Here is a 24,513-nt window from a genome sequence, read left to right on the forward strand (position 1 = left end):
TTGACAAGTTGTCATCGGCTCACGCTCGACTACCTAGGAACATCCCCGAAGACGGTGACTCCGAAGCGAACCCCCTCAGGTCCGAGCACACTGTCCTGAAAGGAGGAGATGATGGCTGAGAGGAAGCCTTTGACTCTGGAGAAGCTGGTATGACCCATGCTCCATGACTCATCCACCAGAAACACTATGTCTGCCTGCACCACCGTCCTGCAAGCTGAGAGATAAAAACAGTGAATTGATGCGGATAAAGCAGCACGAGGAGAAAAATGCATCTATGAATAATCTTTAAAATATCTAAAAAAAAAAGCTTTCGTGTCTATAGGATTTATCTTGTACTGACACATGAGACATGCTCTATTCCCACCCCGACCACCAGATAGCAGCCTTGTTCCACCACATTTCCCTTTCACTTGCTTTTGTCATGTAGCCAAATCGCCACACAAATCCCCATGAATTTTTAATGAGACACAAGTGAGCCAAAGAGACTATCAATATTCTGAGCAATAAAACTTTAGTGCAGCAATGAGGAACGCTTAGAATAATAAGGTAAACACACCTAAAATCAGGGTCAATTGCCTTGCTCAACAATCACATTTAACATGCTGAGTTTGGAGATATTTAGATGCCTTTGAATACAAAAGGGAAACAGCAAACCACTACGGGATACAGGCATGCACACACATTTACACACGCGCTCGCAATCTGCTGCGTCTGCAGACACCTCAAGTCAATATTCTGGCATTACAAATGCAATAAAGCAAAGTGACGACAGCATTGATTAGGCTAGTGAATAAAAGATAGGCTCTGCTGATTGTTCTGTAAGTGATAAGCGATTCTCTCCTGTCCTCTATTTGATTACCAAGCTCGCTCCCCTCTATTATCTTGCCTCTTTGCTTTGGCTGCAATCCCAAGATTCGCCAAGGCTAACATATGTCTCCAGCTCATGCCGACCCAACATTATGTTCTTCTTTACACCCCTATACATCTCACCAAAGCGGCTAAAACATGCCTAGAAACTCAGTTTGTAAGCCTTTCCCCCGTGCTGAGCTATCATCTTCAAAACAGCATTTATCATCGAAGAAGTAAAAACATAGATTTAATATCAAAAGATACAACCATCCCAATTCTTAAAAACATGGTGAATGCCCTGAGAGAGAAAGCCGCTGGAAGCATGTCTGTCGAACAAAAGCCAGAGAGGTGGAAACAAGATCAATTATCCAGAAGTTTGTCTGTCTGGGCTGGCAGGCAAGATCGACGTGCCAAGCATAAGGACACAACACATGCTGAGAGATTAGGATTGGTTTTCTTGAAGGTTATCTGTGCTGATATTTCAAAGGTTGTAACACCATTGTGCTGGACCACCATTGATTTACGCATTAGATGTAGCTCAGTGGCTTCAGCGTATACAGCAGAAAACTGCCAAGAAAAAAAACTTTAACGATGCCCAACTGCAATCAGCACCAACAAGAAGCAGAAAACACGTTTAAATACTCAGAGTACATCCGAGGAACTCATAAAGCCAGTAGGGTCAACACACTCATTAAAATTCCACTAATATTCTGCTAAAATCCACGCGAGCAGCACAAAGCAGAACAGCAAATATGTGTCAGTACAATGATCTGACAACAAGTTCAGACATACTGTGACATTATCAAATGCGTAATGATTTTGTTTGTCACATAAAAATAACCTAAAGTATAAGGGATCATGCTGCATTTCAATCGATAAAAAGATGTGTGTAGCCATAAAATATATTATGTCAAATTAAAATGTTGTGATGTTCAATCTGTGGTTACAGTGCTTCTAGTTTATATGGGTTAGCATGACAAGCATCAGTTTCAGGTAATGCTAGCTTTTGTTCTTGGTACTGATACAATATAATAAAGCGAGCACTTGCTGAGAGAAATAACTAACTGGTGGTGTCCAGTCCATGTCCTCATGCCTGATTCAAAGGCTGAATTAGCTCCACAGGACCACCAGAGAAACATCTAAAGCATGCAGAGTATTGACTCTCAACACTGCTGATTGAAGAAGTTACTGGACTCAGGAAAACATTTCTGTAGGAATGCACTGACTAAGGGCCTGTTTCCTGTGACCATCAGCCATTTTTGCAGAGCAAATGCACATCCATACAACCAGCTGAAGTAATAAGAGTTTAAGACCCATCATGTTTTATTCAATGCAACTATTCAACTTTTTCTAGCCTGTGACTATTTTGCTATGACATATTTTTTGTTTCCTAAAAAAACATTATAAAATATCCTGTGAAGCGCATAAAAAAACCTGGAGAAGATTGACTGTTGGGCTGAATTAGTGGTGACCATAAGGATAACCAAGGAGGGACAATGGCCTTCTAAATGATCCAAACTGCTTCACCGGCTTAAAACATGACAACAAACACAGGGGCCATCACATGGACACCTGGGCAGGTGGCTAGAGTGACAGTTACATAGTCATCATTACACACTGGTGAAATTACATCTCCGCATTTGACCCATCCCCGCGGGGAGCGGTTGGCTGCAGCTGCAGCTGTAGCTACGCTCGGGAACCCCTTAAAGCTGAGTGTCAAGCAGGGAAGCATTGGGTGTCATTTTTTTAAAGTCTTTGGTATGACTCGAAGGGGATTGGAACCCCGATCTCCCAGTCCCAGAGCAGACCCTCTTCCACCAGGCCACTGAGAAGGTTAAGGAGCTACTTCAAAGGAAGAAAAAAAATATTTATGGAAATATTCAAATAGAAATTAATACTATTGTTTTATTGTAAGAAAGCGCAACTGCAGTCCTTTGGTCTTGAATAATTTAAAATCATTGATTAAAGAAGCTCTGAGCTGTCATCTGTATTGATCCTCAAAGTAAGCACACACACCTTTATTGTTTGTAATTAAGCAAAGTAATCACTAAAGGTTACTGTTGACAGCATCTGTGGAGAGATGGCATTTATGTTATTGTTGTCAATAAAAATATTTACAGGAGCAAAGAGGAAACAACTTCATTGAAATTAGTGGCTTATTCACATCACTGTTTACTTCAGCCCAACAACTTTCCTCCAATCATATCACAGGTGGAGATGTAACTTTTGATTGGCTAATTGACCTTTTGGTGGCATCCAATAGTCCCTGAGGGGAAGTTTCTGTACCTGGGATATGATTTGGCAAGTTTGGACACAGAGCGTAGCCGTGCTGATGTTTCAATCAAGCCCCCACAATGCGGCTCTGAAATTGAGGCAAACCCGGAAATGAAATAAATTGCAGTTCCACCCTCATCCACTGGGGGCTGGTGTCAGAAGCGAGCAAATCCTCATTGACTCCCATGTTAAAAATACCAATTTCACAGCAGAAATAAGCATGTTTACAGCCTGGTACCAAAACATGTTTTTGGTTTAAATTATCTAGTTTACACTCATGACAACTCTGAGGGGGGTGGATATTTTTCTCACTCTTCTGTTCAAGTGTATTAAAAGCCTAAAATTTCTGTATAATTAATGAGCATCAGACCACGTGACCGCCGCCTCAGACCCACATGACCGCAGAGCTAGCTCCGTGGAAAGGCCTCAGTAGAGCCTCGGTCTGGCTTGGAAACTGCTCCGGGATTTTGAGTCTCTATGTGTGTGTATTCTGTTTTGGATATTATTTGTGCAATTGTTGGACAAAATGACTTGCTGTGGCATTAATTGCACTAATAGAGCGTCCAAGAAGTCTCCACTTCATTTTTTTCGGTAAGTAAAATTATATTTATGTATTTTAGGTCACTGCCGAGCTGAGTTTGGATTTTAACACGTACTGTTTAACCATGAAATTTAAATGTAATAGGGTAAAACCCAGTGCATTTAACACGATGCTGCACTTTAGAAAATGGGTTGAAATATAACATGTTGGTGGAGCTGGGTTCCGACTATCGGCATGTGGAGCTCTTGGGAGACCAATGTTTTCCACCCGTTTCTCCCCTCCCCGCAGCTCGGCACATCTCTGTCTGATCGCGGCTTCTGTTTGATGCGCGGGCTGCCGGCTGGGTCTCCCCGCAGCTCGGCGCATCTCTGTCTGATCGCGGCTTCTGTTTGATACGCGGGTTGCTGGCTTGTGGAGCTCTGGGATGGAAACCTTTCCACCCGGTTCTCCCCAGCGGCAGCTCTGCGCATCTCTGATTGCAGCGGCACTTGTCTGCTGTGCTGTTGAGCTGCTGTCGGCTTGTGGAGCTCTCGGAGACCTCTGTGTTCCACCCGGATTTACCCAGCGGTCAGCCCGGCGTATCTCTGACTCAGAAGCTCTGGTGTTGTGCACAGTTAACTCTGGTTGTAGCTAGGTTGCTACCTCCGTTAGCTTAGCTCCCACCTCCACGTTAGCTTTGGGTTAGCCAGAGTTAGCTTCAAGTTAGCTTGTAGCTAGTTCGACTGGATGTCGCCAGTTGATCTCAGCCTTACAGCCCCACCCTCAGCTCCACCTCTCTTCCCTTTTTTGGAATTGTCTGGGCTTGACAGAACCTGTGACACCGTCAAAATGGCGGCGGTGGCCACCTCCCATTTGGCCTCAAAAACGTGATATTGGAGCCTATGGAAAGGAATTGTCCAGTATATTTATGTCGATGGTTTCAATGCTCTGAGTAGGCTCAGTGTGGAGAGAAACCACAGTCGGTATCCGTCCAGGTGAGAAGGTTTAACTAAGACTCTCTCTGACACAGCAGCAGCTCTTCCTTTTCTTTTGTATGAATCTAACATGTCTGTTATAGAGATCAGTGAATAAAAATGACGATCTCACTTGGTTTTCATTCAAAACTGCTAATATTTAGAAAACATAAATGAAATAGACATCATGGGGTTGTATTTGAGTGTCGTGTCCAGGTGTATTAACATCATCACTTACCTTCAGCTTGTGCTGCAACGTTTCGATGAGAGAGTGTGAGGCACAGCAGAAACATCCAGACAAAAGAGTGGCCCATACTCTTCCTCTGCTCTTCTTCCTCCTTCAATCACCCACTCCTCCTTTCCGGTTCTCCTCTCAGCAAATCCTCTCAAACTCCACTCCACGACCATCAATTACAAATACCTCTTCACTCCTATCTGAAATTATACAGGATGAGAAGGGAGGGGGTGTAATTAATGGCTCTCAAAGATAAAACACATGCAAGACATTTTTAATTCCTGAAAAACTTGTAAGCCTCATGCAGAAGTCCCACTTTGCAGTTCAACATTGTTTCTACACCATTGATGAGACTTTCACCAACTCTTGAGCACAAGATAGCAGAACATGCATCTACGTGGTATTTAACAACTGGAACTGAACATTTCTGAGGAAACTTCACACGTTTCTGCAGATAAACAAATAAGCTATTAATGGTCTTTATTTGGGAAATTTAAAATACGTTAGGAAGATCGCATCACACTTATATGTGTCAAATCCCTGGAAGCCCCAGAAAAGTGTTTTTGACCATTCCAATAAAGATCTGCAGGTATAGAGCAACATTTTGAAATTCTAAACAAACAGCATCTTATTACTTCAATGTTCTATGCAGGTGGGACGTATTTATCCATGCAAACTAAAACAATGCACATCTCAGAATTCTCAGAATAATGAGAATCAATTAAATTATTTTTGCTATTTGCAAATCACATACCGGTACCTTCATTTATCAAAAGTGCATTCAAACATCATTATTAGTTATCTATAGCTTTTATATTACAAAAATCTACTTTAGATAATAGCGTTAATCAAATAAAAATCCTTAATTGTAAGTGACATTAAAGAAGAAGAAAGTCCTTCATGGCTCAGTTGAAGCATGTTGGTTTAGGTTCAATAGCATATTCTACAGTAGCTAAAAATAGATAGTGATCTAATGTCACAATGCATTGTGAGATGTGGCCCTGAACAAACTAGCATGCATTTTGCATGGGTTTGAGTTGCTCTGCTCATCTCAAAGTTGCAATTTCATCTCCTAAATATGTTCAAACAACAAGGAACTAAGCACTAATCGGACTCTAGATACCCAGATCTGGTGTCAGAGGGGACATTTTTTATCCTTTTTCCAAAGTCGGGTAAGGTCCATGACCACATGAAACAGCTGGAAAGGGAAACGGGTCAAGCTAAAGACAGACAAAGCAAAGCGGTGGGAGTATTTATGTGGAAGAGCACATTTTCACAAGGTGGGACAGATCAAGGGTCATGCATATGTTTGTTCCATCCAGTTTGCCGGTGAAATAGGTCCTTTGTCCAAGAATGACAAGCTGATACCAGCAACGTCAGATGTGGAGTTACCAGGAAGCAGCTGTGTAAACAAAGGTGTCCAGCTGAACATCTCGGCTAAACAGCATCCAAACATGGATGAAAAAGGTTTTTGACCAGGCATATGTGGTATGTAAAAAGTAGTGACACAAATACTAACCTTAGAGTAAATAAAATAAGTTAGAGAAAATGTTGCTTGAGCACTTTGAGTATTGAGTAACGGAACTTTGTTTTGGTTGATTTTTTTCATCAGCGTCAAAGCACTCTGTCCATGTTTTCTTTTATTGGCAAATGTAGTAAGTTTGTCTAGCACTAGCGCCCAGCAGCACTTGCTTGATGCCGTCAACTGTAGACTATGCTATACTACAAAAGTTATAAAACATGTTTTGTTTCGGACTACTATAATCTCTTTTCATGTTTCTGCAATTTTATTTTGAAAAATGTGTTTTATTATAGGGAAACAAAAACACCATGGGTAAAAAATACTGACTGGAAGCTTTGTCTGTGCTTGACTGACAGCCAATGACAGACTGGTGGAGAGCCGATTTTAATGTTTGGAGGCAAAGAGAAAAAAACCTGCTATATAGCTGCGAGGCTGGCAGCATGCTCAGAAAACCAAATGCTTTTAAAGTGAAGCTCTGAATGAGTGGAAGACAGGTGATCTTTCAGAAATGGACAGGTACATTTTTGACCAAATGAGTCTCACTGGTGAAAGTGCATGTGTTCTTGAGAGAGAGAGAGAGAGAGAGAGAGAGAGAGAGAGAGAGAGAGAGAGAGAGAGAGAGAGAGAGAGAGAGAGAGAGAGAGAGAGAGAGAGAGAGAGAGCAGCTGTTGACAAGAGCAGAAAATTTGGAGCATGAAAAATCCTCCTTGTTTTAGCAATAAAGCTGCAGGTACGTGTAGAATAGCTTCAGTGGAGCCACTTAGAAATGAAGTATGACGTTAAAACAGAATGATGTTGTCCTGCTGTGTTAGATTTATTTTGATGTCTTGCTAAAATCAGCTCATGCGTCTTGTAAACGTATCAACAAAAACAGACACATGCGCAACATTCACTTAAGCAAATGCAATCAGCATCTAATCTGACTCCTCAATCAACACAGCACACTGGCAAAAGGAGTCACAGCAGTAATGGGTTGTTCAAATTAAACGAATGAGCTAATGATCAAAGAGCAGCATGCTCTGAGCAACAATGAACTGCAGGTACGGTGCAGCTGTTGTGTTTTACGTTAGGTTGTTAATCCTCACATACCTACATGTGCATTTGAGGATTGTGCGGGCATGTGCAAATAATCAAAGAGAGATCTGCCTTCACTCAGCAACATGAAAACAGTATAAAATATTTCTCTTGGCTCTAAAGAGTCAACACATCCATCAGATCAATTCGTCGGCTTCAGGAGAGCACATTTCAGCTGTAAATGTATATGGAAACAGCATAAAAGGAGATCATTATGAAACAATATGATTTCCAGAAGATTCCTCAGAGTGATTCGACCATCTGGTCTGACTGAGTCAGAATGGCTGAAGGCTGAATAGTTCACAACCTCTGCAGATGGAAGTGAAAACTGGCAGGGCTTGAACTCTGTTACAGCCAAAAAAAAGTTGCACTCCCCCAACCCCAACATACCAGTGCAGATCTAAGATCTGTCTCTGCATGCATCGCCTTAATACTGGAGAGCAAGGCGAACAAACTTATATGTGGTGTGATGAATGACCCGAGTGTGTTGCACACTTAGTTTTCTGTGTTTGGGTGTTCAAAGCTAGTCAGCAGGTTGATAAGGGCTGAGCCTTTAATCCTTATATTTTTACAGCTGAAAGAAGTCATCAAAACCAACAAGGATTCTTAATAGTTAGCAATGCATAAAAAATTTGTTTCATCTGTGGTTTGAAGAATAAAATGACCAAAACACTCTTATTTAGTCATGCCAACTCTACGTGAGCTAATGCAATCAGGAGAAGGTGCATGCTCTGTTAGAGTTGGCACTCTGTTTAGTACATATGAAGTTAATAGTGTCTTGAGTGCATTAGCACGCTTGCACTTCTGCTAAACGCAAATCTGACGTAATCTGGATTTTACTTTGCAAACTGGTCAGAACTCAAAGTATAAATCTGATCAGAGTTGTTGTAATTAGGCTGAGGTCTATTTGTTCAAAATATGTTTTGGACCAGATCAATGGACCCAACTACGACCTACATAAATGCCAGACATCACTGCTGTTCATATCAATGATGCCCCAAGACATTCCTGTAATGTCTAAAGTCATAAGTCAAACATTCAGACACATGTCCACAATAAACCCACATCAAAGACATTCACTCAAGATGACATCCTTCTCTTTCAATGCTTGGATCACAAGGTGTACCCGTCTTTACTAAAAAACAAAAAACATTGTGCCTAAGACTTAAGGTTTATCGGTACTCCAGGTGGATTAAATATTTCCCTAAACTAAAGTTTACAGTTCCTCACCCTTATATTTCCTCCTTTCTTCCATATCTTCATTTTTACACACACTCACACACGTCATGCCTGCAAGTCTAGCTGCACGTCAGCTATTTCTACATAATGGCATTTTCCACCTCACCACTTCAGAGGATGGATTATCCCTGTAGGTGGGAAAGTGGTGACAGTGAAATGGCACACACACACACACACACACACACACACACACACACACACACACACACACACACACACACACACATGCACATGGGTTTGATCTAGAACGTGCAACAGCAGATGTCTTTGGTGCAGCATATCAGATATACAGCTGTTTAAAACAGTAGCATATGCGAGCACTTTCAGCTCAGAAGTTGCAGGATCTCTCTCGGATTAAAATTGCTGTTGCTTTTTAAAACATTAGCAAGTCTATGCATGCAAAAAATATCCAAAATTCATGGCAAAGCTTAATCTCCTGCTTCACTATTGTCATAAATGTGCAGCAAACACTCAAAACAAGCTGGATGCCAGCACAGCTCTGATAGAGTTCCTAAACTAATAAGATGATAATTTGCTTTAATCATTGACTTTTATAACAAAAAGCTGTTGAGCACTAAACTAGACAGATCACTCTACTCACAGAGAAATTTGACTGCAAAGAGCAGCGATAATAGTTCAGTATTAAAGCTGCTGGCCTAAGTCCAGAGACTCAGAGAGCAAGGGTATTAGGGCAGTTGGGAATTCGTAACTGCTCTGTAAAATACCACATTAAAGTGCAGTTAAACTAATGGGTTTTGAATATCCTACTAAAAATGAGCTATGTGTTTTCACTTACCACTTAAGACATTATCTTCCCAATTCAGAGTATCTCTCAAGGGTCAGGAATAATAGAAACAGAATGATACCCCAAAGAAATCCAGGAAAAAGTTGCATCCAAGTCGAGCAAAAACAAGTCTAGAGGTGATATAATATCCTTGGCTGTTGGCAGAGATCATCAGCTAAAAGAGAATCAATGAGTGTATCTTTGTATCTGTATCTGTCTGTGAGGAGGTAGGTGTGTGAGAGGGGATGAATGACTTACTTTCCTTCTGAAGAGCTGAAAAGTTTGGGAGGAAAGGGCGGGGGGAAGGTAGCTGCTGCAACCTGTTGGATCAGAGATGTTGAATGACAGACAAGACACAGAGACACAGAGTGGCAGAAGAAAGATGTCAGTGGTTCGGATGAACCATGACCCTGCACCCTGCTTTTTCCACCTCCAGAATATTGCTGATTAGAAGGATCCTTTCCAGAAGTGATGCTGAAAAACTAGTTCATGCATTTATTACATCAAGACTGGATTACTGTAATTCATTACTCTCAGGAAGTCCACAGAATGTAATTAAAAGTCTTCAGCTTGTCCAAAATGCTGCAGCTAGAGTTCTGATGAGAATTAAAAAGAGAGATCATATCTCTCCTGTCTTAGCTTCCCTACATTGGCTACCTGTTAAATTCAGAATAGATTTTAAGATCCTCCTTCTCACATATAAAGCTCTTAACAATCAGGCTCCATCGTACATCAGTGATCTGATTGTTCCATATGTTCCTAACCGAGCACTTTGCTCTCAGACTGCAGGTTTACTGGTGGTTCCCAGAATATCTAAAAATAGGATGGGAGGCAGATCTTTTAGCTATCAGGCTCCTCTCCTGTGGAACCAACTCCCAGCTTTAGTCCATGAGGCAGACACCTTGTCTACTTTTAAGACTAGGCTTAAATTTTTTTTATTTGATAGGGCCTATGGTTAAAATCTGATGTTAGCCTAGATCTGGACAAGTGGGGGAGTAGAGGGAGGTGGAGTGTACAGTCGGTAAAGACGGCTCTCCCTTGCCCTGCCTCCTACATGCCTTCATCTAAAAGGCTAGGTTATCCAGAGTTATCTCTGTAGTTATGCTGCTATAGGCTTAAGCCTGGTTTATGCTTCTCCGTCAGCTCCGCAAGGGACAGACACGCACGGATTGACGGAAGCGTTTTGCTCTCATACTTCTCCGTCTCCTGGAGAGTGTTGCAAAGCAATTGCCCGGCAGGACAACAGAGAGCATAGCGCTGTTCTGTGGTATCCTGTCATGTATCGGTCGTTTATATTGTGTTTTTTGTCTATATAAGAGACTTTTAACACGGACATATTTGTTTCTCATTCTCCCACCGCTTCATGCCCTCCCCACCTCTAAACCCACATTTCCTGTCATTTCCGTCCATAAATAAAACGCTTGCTGTGCATCTTTTCACTCCTCCAGTCGCGGGAGGATTAAACGTTCATATTTTTAGAGTTTTTTCGCGAGGTATTCTTCAAGCTGCTCCGTGTCTGCCGCTAGTTTTCCTCGGCTCTCTCTGTAATGGCGGCGCTGTAAACAACAGCGGCGTCCTGACCAATCACAAGCTTGCGTAATCCGTCTCGTTCGACAGATGTTTAAAAAAGTGGGCTCGACTCCGTACGTACTTGCGTGCCCTACGCAAGGACGGATAATGGTGTTGCGTGTCTCCGCACTGACGCAGACGGAGAAGCATAAATCAGGCTTTAGACTGCTGGAGGACACACTGACCACTTTCCACACTCTACTACTTTCTTCTACAAATTGCTCTTTAACTGTAATATTTCCTGCTATTTCGGCTGTTAACTTTATTTTTTTCTCTAAGTGTTTTTCTCCCCAGAAGAAGCTACAATGATGTCTGTTGTGGCCTCGTGGAGGGGGCCATCAGCTTGAACACAGTTGCTAACCACTTAAACGATCTCTGTCTCCCGATAATAACTTTTTACTTTCTTTGACACTGAATGTGCTACTACTAGTTTACCCATTTAAGATAAATACAATGAAGTTTATCTCTCACCAAATTGAATATTTACTAAGAATTCACAATGTAACCATAGAAACATTACTCGGTATATATGGTGTGTGTGTGTGTGTGTGTGTGTGTGTGGGTGTTGGTGTATGCGTGTTTGCTCTGTCTTCTCGATCCCCAGTGAGTCGTGGTGAATGGCTGCTTATACTGAGCCAGGATCCTCTGGAGGTTTCTTCCAGTCAGTGACTTGCTGCAATTTGCTGGGTTCCTTATTTAGGAAACTTTTTACTGACTGTCTTAATGAACTGGCCTGTAGTGGAATGTTTACTATGTGAAGTGCCTTAAGACGACTCTTGTCGTGATTTGGCGCTGTATAAATAAACTTGAATAGAATTGAATTGAAACACATCTAGGAAACATGGATGCAAAAACAAAGGCAGAAAGATTTTACCTCAACCAAGAGATGTAATAAACTTAAACACCAATAAACCATTTTGAGTTCATTGCATCCATCTACAACCACCAAGCTAGTTGAATTTTAAGAAGAGCTAACAAATACACACTGAAGATAAAAGGCAGCCAATGAATGACTCTAACATGTTGGTGCAGGTAGAAATCTGCTGCTGGAGTCTGCATTTCACTTTCACAGAGACAACTTTTGGGACTTTTTTGGACATTTCCAATAAAGTGTAAAAGCCTGTCTTCATTAATTAAGTATACAACACACCATGAAACACCAGGTGGTAAAAGTACAAGCAAGGTAATTCTCAATTATCTGCACATTTTAAAAGTTTATTTTAAACTCTCCTGGGTAAAAAAAAAGCTTCTAAAAAGCAAAAAAAACTGGAAGGAAGAAAATACATCTGTGATGTTTACAAGCTGCTAGGAGTTTCTCTCTCTCTCTCTCTCTCTCTCTCTGTGTGTGTGTGTGTGTGTGTGTGTGTGTGTGTGTGTGTGTGTGTGTGTGTGTGTGTGTGTGTGTGTGTGTGTGTGTGTGTGTGTGTGTGTGTGTGTGTGTGTGTGTGTGTTTCGGCATGTTGAGGGGTGGCAGGTCATGTTTAACGAGTGACTCAAGGAATGCAGTGACCAGTTTAATAGATTCTAGCCAGCTGTCAGTCATGACATGTAAAAAATCAGAACATAATTGTAATTCAGTTTAACCATGGAGGGAGACACAATAGTCATGAATAATTAACCCCAAAAATAACACATAAAGTAGAAACTACAAACAATTTTTACTTTAACTTTATTCAGATTGAAGTCAATTTTGGAGAAAAAAAATGTTTCTGGCAGTGGCAAGTTACTGGTTACTAGCTAGTTAACTGGTTAAAATTAATAATAAACTAAAGTCTTCACATTCCTTTAAGAGATGCATACTGAGAATTGATGTAGTTAGGGCTGTTTCCACATCTCACATGTGAATGACTCTCAGATGCTCAAACACCAGATTTTAGCTGAGTAAATGTAAAACTGACTGCTGTTTTTGTGATTGCTAATGCTGATTAGCTGTGGTGTGGAAGCAGTCTTGAGTTGGGTTGACGCCAAAAGTGAATTAATTATAGATGCACATCTAATTATAACTCTGAGTGTTTCATTAAAATTTATGCATTATTTTAACAAAAAGTATACATGAACACACATTTTATTCAGATTGTCCTTTATTTTGGAAACTATTTTTGGACAAATCCCTCCAAAGCACCTACTGTTTGTAGTGTTGTGCTCAGATCCCCCCCCCCCCCCCCCTAAATATACACTTTATTTTGAGCAGTATATCAAGACGACGTTAATTCATAATCAGTGACATCTTGACTAAGAAGTTTATGTTAGCATACTTTGTAATCCTCTGTGGCTGAAACAGACTGCAGAATATTTAGGGTTTCACTCATCTGGATTATTTGCTGTTGCATGCTTTTGGTGCTAAACTATCAAAAAGCTTTCACGGTTTTCAGGAATGCAGCAGCAACGTTCAACCAATCATGTAAGACAGTGGACAGCAGAAGTCTGCATGAGAGATGGCATTCCTATGCAGAGAGAACGGTGTTATAATTTAGTTTTCTCCTAAGGGCCGTCTGAGCTCTACACTGCCCCACTGCTGACCCTTTAACCAAATGTTAGGAACTTCAGGAAAACGCATCAATCAGGACTACTCGAACCAAATGGAGGTCAAAGTGTCTGAGTGAATATCTATGTACATCACATGATGATGTGAAGCAGGTTATTAGATCGCCTTCTGCTACTAAGAACTGGTTTTACTTCAAAGCTACAAAAAAGAAAACCTTAGCTTATTTAGACTAATGATACACAAGTAGCTGCAGACATGATGGCTTCTTAAGCTCAGTTACATCACAGTTTAATGAACTTATTTGTATTTTAGCAACAATAGTAATTAGAGTGTAAAGGGTGTTCTGGTTCTGTTGTGGCTATTCAAATAGGAAGTATTAACCAACGTTGTCTTGGCTAATCAAGTTGGGTTTTTTTTCCTGCAAGTGCGTCTTGGTCACCCAAAAATTATATTTTGATCAAATCATGGAATTTAAAGTGCAAAAAAAAAAAGAATTTAAAGTTAGAGGAATGAACAAAAAGTGTTTTATTGATTTTAGAACTAATTCAGTTACACGTGTAAGATTTAATACATGCCAGTTCAGTCACCGAACATAAAGATTCTCCTGGTTTTTGCCAAATATTAAGCTGATAGCAATCAACTACCGGTATCTAAAGCTGTGTTCAGACATTTTTTTTTTTACAAAACTTAGAACCATCAGGAACATGTATTCTCTTTCCCATTCCTAAAGCAGTTCACCGTGTTCCTGCCAAGGCTACTAGTGATATATGAAATGAAAGTAAATTATAATTACCTGTAATGATCATTTTAGATCATTGTTCACAATTATGCCTTGTGGTGTTTGCTCAAAGAGCTCCCCCTTGTCACGATGCAGTGTGGGTGGCGAAGAAGAAGAAAATATCATTTCTATAGCGCCTATCAAGATAAAAAATCACGAGGCGCTTCGCAAAATCAAAAAATGTAAAAATATAAAAAAGCATTTAGAAAATGTTTAAAAATATATTGTAAATGAGCAAAAATAGGCAATCGTGATAAAAATGTTAAGAAAGAGAGAGAGAGAGAGAGTGAACAGGAAAGAGGGAAATCAGTGGATCCTGAGGAAGGTGGAATAGGTGGGGAGAGCAGAATAAAGAGAGAGAGGTGAAGAAGGTCATACAAAAGCCAGCTTGAACAAGTGAGTCTTCAGCTGCTTTTTAAAGGAGACCACTGAGTCCACTGATCTCAGGCTCAAGGGGAGAGAGTTCCAGAGTCTGGGGGCCACAGCAGCAAATGATCTGTCACCTTTGGTCTTTAGCCTGGCGCTGCACAACCAGTAGGCTTTGATCACTGGACCTCAGGGACCTGCTGGGGGTGTAGGGACTAAGAAGATCACCAATGTAAGATGGTGCTTGTCCATGTAAGGCCCTATAGACCAGAACCAGGATCTTGAAATGAACCCTGAAGTTGACTGGCAGCCAGTGAAGCTGGAGGAGAAGCAAGGTGATGTGGGTGTGTTTGGAGGACTTGGTCAGAAGCCGAGCACAGGCATTCTGAACCACCTGTAGACGGTTCAGGGAGGTTCTGTTCAGACACGTGAAAAGAGAGTTACAGTAGTCTAAGCGTGAGGAGATGAAGGTGTGGATAGCTGTCTCAAGTTAAGAGGGGGACAGAATGGGACTCAGCTTAGCAATGTTCCTGAGATGGAAGAAGGAAGAGCGAACAAGAGAACTGACATGAGAATCCAGGGTGAGAGCTGGGTCAAAGGTCACGCCAAGATTCCTGACAGAAGGTTTGGTGTGAGAAGCAAGCTGACCAAGAGAGTCTCTGACTTTGGGAACCAGCTTGTCTGGGGCACAGATGAGGATCTCAGTCTTATCTTCATTCAGCTGAAGAAAGCTCCCAGCCATCCAGGTGGACCCATGTGTGGTGGAGCAGGACCGGGAGGCAGAAATGCAGCTCAGGTAACATAAAAACGGATTTAATGAATGATGGTAGGTGGGATGATACAAGAGGAGCAACGTAACAGGGTTGAAACCAACAATGACCCGACAAAGGACAAGAGCAAACAGGGAGTATAAATACACAAGGAACAATCAGGAACACATGGGCAGGATAACAAGGGGCAGTTGAGTCCAATAAACATCTAATCAGGGGCAGATGAGACCAAGAGTCAGAGGGGTAAGAGCAGATCCTGACAGTAACCCCCCCCCCCCCCCCCCCCCCCCCCACCCCAAGGGGCAGATCCCAGACGACACACAAAACAAACACAAGGGGACCAGGAGACTCGGGAGGGTGAGGGGACGTAGACTCGGGTCGTAGACTCGGGAGGCTGAGGGGACGTAGACTCGGGAGGCTGAGGGGTGCTGGAGGAGAAAGACGAAGAGACGTAGACTCTGGAGGGAACTTGGACTCTGGAGGAGGACGAAGAGGAGACTCTGGAGGAGGACGAAGAGGAGACTCTGGAGAAGGACGAAGAGGAAACTCTGGAGGAGGACGAAGAGGAAACTCTGGAGGAGGATGAAGAGGAGACTCTGGAGGAGGGCAAAGAAGGGACTCTGGAGGAGGGCGAGGAAAGAACTCTGCCGGCGAGGGGGACGCTGACTCTGCAGGCAAAGGGAACGTTGACTCTGCAGGCGAAGGAGACGTTGACTCTGCAGGCGAAAGGGACGTTGACTCTGCAGGCGAAAGGGATGTTGACTGCAGGCGAAGGGGACGTTGACTCTGCAGGTGAAGGGGACGTTGACTCTGGAAGAGGATGAGGGGATGTTGACTCTGGAGGATGAGGGAACGTTGACTCGGCAGGCTGAAGGGGCGAAGGCGTGACTCTGCAGGCTGAAGGGGCGAAGGCGTGGAGTCTGCAGGCTGAAGGGGTGAAGGCGTGGACTCTGCAGGCTGAAGGGGCGAAGCCTCTTGGACAGGCGGAGCTGACTTGACTGGAGGCGGAGCCGCTGCAGGAGAAGCCTCTTGGACAGGCGGGGCTGACGCGACTGGAGGTGTAGCCGCTGCAGGAGGAGCCTCTTGGACAGGGGGGCTGACTTGACTGTAGGAGGAGCCGCTGCAGGCGGAGCCTCTTGGACAGGCTGGACCGGGGCGGACAGGCTGGACCGGAGCCTCTTGGACAGGCTGGACCGGAGCCTCTTGGACAGGCTGGACCGGAGCCCCTTGGACAGGCTGGACCGGATGAGGTGCGACCTCCGGGACCACCGCTGGAACAGGGTGCAGTGCAACTTCCGGGACCACCGCTGGAACAGGATACGATGCGTCCTACGGGACCACCGCTGGAACAGGATGCGGCGATGGCAGGTGGAGCTCAGACTCGGACTGCAGAACAGGAGCCTCTTAGATAAGCAGCACAGCTCTGGCCTCTGGAGATTTCTGGTGATGGTGGCGACGTCGTTGTGTGGAGGTGGATTGGCTGGTAGGTGGAAAGGGTTCGGGCTGAGGTTGCAGAGTAGGGACCTTCTGTCACGATGCGGTGTGAGTGGAGGTGGACCCATGTGTGGTGGAGCAGGACTGGGAGGCAGAAATGCAGCTCAGGTAACATAAAAACGGATTTAATGAATGATGGTAGGTGGGATGATACAAGAGGAGCAACGTAACAGGGTTGAAACTAACAATGACCCGACAAAGGACAAGAGCAAACAGGGAGTATAAATACACAAGGAACAATCAGGAACACATGGGCAGGATAACAAGGGGCAGGTGAGTCCAATAAACATCTAATCAGGGGCAGATGAGACCAAGAGTTAGAGGGGTAAGAGCAGATCCTGACACCCATGGTAATCTTATCAAACAGACAAACACAATATTGAAATCTTAATAGTTTTTCCTTTTATAACCGTTCTCTGGCTCCATAAGATCTCTAATCTAACATTATGTTAGCTGCTGGTTGTTTGGCTCCACTTTAATAGTTCAGATTCTCACATAAATTATATCTTTGGGTGGATATTACTGGATTATGAAGTGATTGGTGGGAAAATGTAAGTAGTGTTACTATCTGCTTGTGAAATGTAAGCTATGCTTTGAATATTTTTGAGCATTTCACAATTATACATGCAGAATCGGGACACGTCGCCTGCTGTTCTGGTGTGAAATCTGCCTCTGAGGCTTCTTTTCCCATGCTGCTCATTCATTAGCTTCCTGCATCCTTTTCTGTGGTGTTAAAGCAATTGTTGATGGACTGACAGCATGAGCAGGGTGTCAGACAGATTTGATACTTGTATCAGTTTTTGTTTAAGGTTGTCAGTGCTGGCATATTACTCCGTTTCACACCAGGAATATGGACAGCCTTTCTATGGCTTGAGGCAAATGCAGTTCTGCTCCACATTCATAAACCATAGAAGCTGGGCTGACTGCCCATAGCTGCCAACCACAAAAGGTCTTTTCCGTGCCAAGCCTTTTAGCAGCACAAACATACGTACCAACACATGTACAGCAGAAGATCTGAGATGCTCAAACACAACATATGTCACAGCCTGACAAAATACAAGCAGATAAAAGGCCCATGCTAAGATGTACGTACAGCCATTTGTTTGGGATGTGTAAGAGCTTTGCTTGCTTCACATAAAAACTTTTGTCAGAAAACTTTCTGACCCAGACTACGATGAGAGCTTTGATGGCAATGTTAGGGATTTTATCAATATCAATCAATAAACCCATTTCCTGCAGCTAGAGAGAGAAAAGGAGACAATGAGGCAGGCATACAACCAAATCATGATTTGTGGCAAGTGCGCAGGGCAAATGCCCCAAACATCTGGTCACAGAGTTTATTTATACAAACAGATAAGAAAGGAATGGGAGTGGATCATGTGTGAGAGAGTGAGTGTGTGTGTGTATGGGAGGACAAGAATGTGTGTGTATGCTTTCAGGACATTCAGTTAATAGATTTGTTAACAGGACTAAAGTGATCGTCGTCATCATCTTCCTCCACTTATCCAGGTACGCGACACGGACTAAAGTGATGAAATATAAAATTTCCATAGGATAATCCCTCCTGTCTATCCGAATAGGATAACCAAAGAAAAGAAAACAACACACAAAGAACAAATAAGTCATGTATGAGAGAGAGAGAGAGTGTGTGTGTGTGTGTGTGTGTGTGTGTGTGTGTGTGTGTGTGTGTGTGTGTGTGTGTGAATGCTTTCAGGAAAGGAAAATACATTTTAATCAAAAGAAATTATTTGTAATTTGTAATAATGTAATTAGTCTAAAATGGTTATTCTACGGGAAACAAAGAAATACATGAGGAAGAGCCCTAATTCGTTTAAAGTTCAAGCAGAGGAATATAACCTAAGTGTGATAATGAACAACAAAAGTATTTTTATTCACAAAACAGCAAGAAATAAACAAAATAAAAGACTGACAAATGTAAAAACCACTAGGTGAACATGTAATCAGGTCATTCTCAAAATAATGTGACCATCAAAGAGCATTCGTTAGATCATCATGCTACTGATCACATCTAAGGGCCATGTAGGACAAGTGTCATATAATGCGCGTCTAGCAAATAATAAAAAACAAAACAATAGCCAAGGGCAAGGGCTGTTCTCTTTGTTGAAAAAAGAAGGAGATGATAAAATTAGAGCTGGTGGTAGAGGCAGAATAAAGACTGAGCAAAATGACAGAAAATATTCAATAACCAACTAGGAAGGAGTTGTCACGTTGTGCGGGTGGAGATGGTGGACCAAGTGTGGTGGAGGGTTCCAGGAGGCAGAAGAGCAGGCACGGATGAAATAAAAATGGCTTAATTGTAGAATGGGAGAGACGGGACAAAACACGCATGAACAAACAACAATGATCTGACAAAGACTGGCACAAGGAGGGAGGTATAAATACACAGGGAAATCAGGAACACATGGGCAGGTTAACGAGGTACAGGTGAGAACAATATGGATCAATCAGCGCAGGAGAGAGACACAGTCAGGAAGGCAGGGGCAGATCGTGACAGGAGTTCAATATTAATTACACAAACAGTTAATTGAGAATCGAGATAGATTGACTAACACAAGGTAGAGACATTCTCCATAACTTTAAAGAACTAGATTCTTTGACTATACAGTTAATTTAACATCTTCATATAGAAGTAACTGATCATAAGTCAAACGTTACTGAAGTCATGAACACTAAATCAAAGTTAAGGTAACTTCAATCATAAATAGGGAGATTTGTTTAGAAGACTCATTTGTTAGGAAAGCTTCAAGGTCATAAATGGACTTGGCCCATGGTTCGAGTAATAGCCTTTGACCTCTAAGATGTCTAATGTTCTCCCCAGAAGAAACTACAATGATGTTCTGCTGAGCTGTGGTGGCCTCATGGAGGGGGCCATCGTCTGGCACACTGCTGTTAACCACTTAAACATTCTCCCTCTCCTGATAACTTTTTGCTTTCCTTGACGATGGATGTGCTACTGCTAGTTTACCTGTTTAATTATAGCTCCACTAGGATAAATACAATAAAGTTTATCTCTCACCAAATAGAATACTTACTAAGAAATCACGATATAACTATAGACACTTTACTTTGTCGTGTGTGTGTGTGTGTGTGTGCACCTGCTCTGTCTTCTCGATCCCCAGTGAGTCATGGTGGATGGCTGCTTATACCGAGCCAGGATTCTCTGGAGGTTTCTTCCTGTTAAAAGGGAGTTTTCCTCTCCACTGTCGCTTTATGCTTGCTTAGTATGAGGACTGCTGTAAAGTCACTGACACTAGTCAGTGACAAGTATGTACAGTCTATGGTGGGAACCCTGCATTCACTGAAATCCCCTTGTCTTATTTAAAATGTCAGAGACAAAGATTTAAAAAAACAAAAATAAGGAGATAAAATGCAATTTGACAATAGTCACTAGTTTTGTTGGTCTGGGATTACTGTTAACCACACAGTCAATCTCCCAGTCCAAGAGGTTTTGACTAAAAACCTACATACTTACCGTAATTTCCGGACTATAGAGCGCACCTCAATATAAGCAGCACCAACAAAAAAAAAAAAAGGTTTTCTACACACACACGCCGCACTCAAATACAAGCCAAGGCGCAGCAGCCACATGCAGGTCTCCAGCGCACAGCACATGTATGGCCATAACATGATAATTAGACAGAAAGACGCTACACGGAGGTTTTTCGTTGTTGTTTTAATTCAACAAAAACATTTTTTAAACACGGGTGAACGTGCCTTCAAGTTTAGAAAAGAAAACAGCACTGATAGCATTCATATTTCTGGATGGTTATAAAATAAAAACAGAACTGACACGTTATTACCGGTAATTTGCATGCATGTTTAGAAGAAAGAACAGCCCTGACACAGCATTAATAAGCCCTGGATGATTAGAAAATAAAAACTGCACACAAAACATGCCTGGTTAGTAAATAAAACACACTTGCCTACCAGAAAAAGTAATTCGCTCTCATCTTCCTCCTTCACACTAAAGCCATTAAAGTCCTCTTCTTCAGTGTCAGAGTTGAAACAGCCTCAGAAGAGCTTCGTCACATACTTTTTCTGTGGTGATGTCAGTGTCGCTGTCCGTGTTGCTGTCATCATCCCCGGGTGAAGCTGGTTTGAATGAGTTCTTCCCGCTGCTGTCTCCAGCGCCGAACCATGGATTCATTCATGCCAAGCTTACGTGCGACAGCACCGTTTCCCTACTTTACTGCCAGATCGATGGCCTTCAACTTAAATGCGACAACATATGAACTCATACGTGTAGTTACCATGATGAGGGGGTATGGATTTGAAAAAAATTCTTCGTCGTGCCGGCTGCTTGCATGTGCTGAATAAAAATGAGCACTTTCTTCAGTTTCCACTTTTGACTTCCACCTGTTTCACTTTCTGCTAAAGCGCCCCCTGGCAGGTGAAGGAAAATCTTCAGTAAAGCCGCACCTCATTATAAGCCGCATGGTTCAAAGCGTGGGGAAAAAGTAGCGGCTTATAGTCCGGAAAATACGGTAGCTTTATTGGGTTCTCTTTTACTACCAAGTACTGACAAACTGTCAGTTTCTCAAACTGAGGGGTTCCACTAAAACCCTTTCCCTTTCAGCCACCAAAAGTGACAGTTCAAATTATATTTGTCACCAGGTACTAGGAATTACATTTTTGGTCAGTGCTTAACCCTTTGATGCATGAATTATGAAATCTTCGACCATGATTACTTCACAATTATTTTCATTCATCTTTAGGTGTGAATGAAACTAATTTCAACAAATATTTTTTGTAACATTACTACATGTCCACCACAGTGGACAGCGTGTATTCTGAACATGAAATATGTTGGCTGGACTTACTGAAGTCCGCATGGAGAGGCTCAAATGCAATAAACTCTTCAACAGCTGTGCTTGATAGCAAAAAAATTGAATAAGTAAATTACAATTTGAGAACCTGTCCACAGTAATGACCATTTTGCATCAAGGAGTTAATTTTTCATCTTTATGTTCTAGTTCAGTTACCTTCCGGCCTCAATTGATAAGACCTTATTAGCTCAGAGCACAGCAGCTGTTTGGGTTTTTTTGAGCCTGGCTGTGCTCTCTCTCTGTTTCACGTCTTCAACCCTTTCTTTCTCTCCACCGCTCTGTGCATCGTTGTAACCATAGTATATTTGTGACACGTCAGCGGTTATCAAAATCATGTTTTCCATCAATCCTCTGATAATTTTCAGATCATTTCCACATTTCCTGGATTTACATTTCCATCAATGTACAATTTTTACTCAAAAGGTATTTGTGAGTTCTTATTCCCCCATAATCAGATACCACACGTACAAGGCAAACCCATACACCCTCTCATTTATTCAAGCAACAGTTAAAGCAGACAACATTTAAGACAAACAAACAACAACACAGATAACTAGAGCACATTTCTATTTATCTGGCAAAACACTTAAAACCAGGTGTCACGGCTGCCAGCCTGAAGAGGGGAAAAAGCAGCCAGGATCACCCAGCTCTGGTGATTGACTGGACACCGCCCCTCCTCCTCCTCTCTTCCAGGCTGCTGAGGAGCACAGCTGAACTGAATCCTCCTGATGAGCCACACCTGGGATAAAAAGGCTGTGCCTTCAGCAGTCTGGGAGGCAGCAGTGCAGGGGTTCTGCTGTTCTCCAGGTCTCGTTTGGTTTAACCCCGTTGTTATGATGAGTTTTAACTTATAGTTTTAACTCTGAGTGATCCACATGGATCTTGTGTGCAAGTCACCTAGTGTTGACTGTGTTTTAAGGTTAACTCTGATTTAGTTTTTAGACTTTTATCAACGTCATTGTGTTTTAAAACACCTTCAGTTTAGGTAAAACTTTTAATAAAGTTTTAACCAGGTGTTTTATAGAGTTGATAATTTGTCTTTTAACTAACCTTATAGTGAATTTTTCGTTTTGCATTATTTTAATAATGCTCGCCGTCTGTTTGCTCTTGTTTTTAGAACCTTTTATCACAATTAAACCCATTTTAAACGCCACTGTCGTATTTCTTATGTTACCCCCTCCTTCACATTTTAACATCTCCTGTCGGGGACGTAACACCAGGCCAAACTCAGACAGCATTAATCTGTTAAAACATCCTATTCACGATGGACGGCAGCAATTTGTAATCTCAATAGTTATTTTACTGGTCTCCTTATATTTCTTACACCAGAGTTGCATTTCTACTTTCGGCTAAAATGCACAAAACCAAGCTAAATACAGACAGCATTCAAAGAACCCGTCGAAACCATCCTATTCACAGCGGACGTCACCACTTTATTCTCTGGTCACCTAGGATTTTCTCTCGGTACCACAAAGACAAAACAAACAACAAACTTGTCTCACCAAATCTCTCCACTTCAGGGCTTGAGTTCATGGATCCGCATTCCTCCTAGCGACGTCAAGACCTTCACCGCCCCCCCAGCAAAACTCAGCGCTGGAGGAGGTTTAGGTTGTCGACAGTCCTCCGGTGTCGGTTCTTGGCGGCGCGAGGTGACAGGACCCCGGCTCTCGAAGGATCAAATTTTGTTAGGGATTTTATCAATATACAGGTGCTGGCCAGTAAATTAGAATATCATCAAAAGGTTGAAAATATTTCAGTAATTCCATTCAAAACGTGAAACTTGTACATTATATTCATGCAATGCACACAGACCAATGTATTTCCAATGTTCATTACATTTAAATTAGATATTCATAAGTGACAACTAATGAAAACTCCAAATTTGGTATCTCAAAAAATTAGAATATTCTGAAAAGGCTGAATATAGAAGACACCTGCTGCCACTCTAATCAGCTGATTTACTCAAAACACCTGCAAAGGCCTTTAAAAGGTCCCTCAGTCTTGTTTTGAAGGCACCACAATCATGGGGAAGACTTCTGACTTAACAGCTGTCCAAAAGACAATCATTGACACCTTGCACAAGGAGGGCAAGACACAAAAGGTGATTGCTAAAGAAGCTGGCTGTTCGCAGAGCTCTGTGTCCAAGCACATTAACAGACAGGCGAAGGGACGGAAAAAATGTGGTAGAAAAAAGTGTACAAGCTCTAGGGATAACCGCACCCTGCAGAGAATTGTGACGACAAACCCATTCAAAAATGTGGGGGAGATCCACAAAGAGTGGACTGCAGCTGGAGTCAGCGCTTCAAGAACCACCACGAGGAGACTCATGAAAGACATGGGATTCAGGTGTCGCATTCCGTGTGTCAAGCCACTCTTGAACAAGAAACAGCGCAAGAAGCGTCTCGCCTGGGCCAAGGACAAAAAGGACTGGACTGATGCTGAGTGGTCCAAAGTTATGTTTTCTGATGAAAGCAAGTTCTGCATTTCCTTTGGAAATCAAGGACCCAGAGTCTGGAGGAAGAGCGGAGAAGCACAGAATCCACGTTGCATGAGGTCCAGTGTAAAGTTTCCACCGTCAGTGATGGTGTGGGGTGCCATGTCATCTGCCGGTGTTGGCCCACTCTATTTCCTGAGGTCCAGGGTCAATGCAGCCGTCTACCAGGAAGTTTTAGAGCACTTCATGCTTCCTGCTGCTGACCAACTTTATGGGGATGCAGACTTCACCTTTCAACA

At 42.4% G+C, this 24,513-nt stretch overlaps 1 protein-coding gene across 5 annotated transcripts in view; it reads right to left on the reverse strand.

Moving 5' to 3' along the window:
* Positions 1 to 24,513, reverse strand: part of col7a1l (collagen type VII alpha 1-like) — a 113,832-nt gene that overhangs the window by 83,666 nt on the left and 5,653 nt on the right. For 2 of the 5 annotated variants that reach the window (XM_054740065.2, XM_015959275.3), the window contains exons 1-3: positions 9,484 to 10,043; positions 4,856 to 5,052; positions 34 to 214 (exon numbers count right to left, since the gene is read on the reverse strand). In XM_054740065.2, coding sequence (XP_054596040.2) covers positions 34 to 214; positions 4,856 to 4,931 — 257 coding nt within the window. In that variant the 5' untranslated portion in view covers positions 4,932 to 5,052; positions 9,484 to 10,043. Of the gene's footprint in view, positions 1 to 33; positions 215 to 4,855; positions 5,053 to 9,483; positions 10,049 to 24,513 lie in introns of those variants that run through there. The other 3 variants (XM_015959266.3, XM_015959304.3, XM_054740064.2) reach the window with 3 other exon arrangements.

Source organism: Nothobranchius furzeri, chromosome 1 (assembly GCF_043380555.1).
Source record: "Nothobranchius furzeri strain GRZ-AD chromosome 1, NfurGRZ-RIMD1, whole genome shotgun sequence".
Classification (NCBI taxonomy): domain Eukaryota; kingdom Metazoa; phylum Chordata; class Actinopteri; order Cyprinodontiformes; family Nothobranchiidae; genus Nothobranchius; species Nothobranchius furzeri.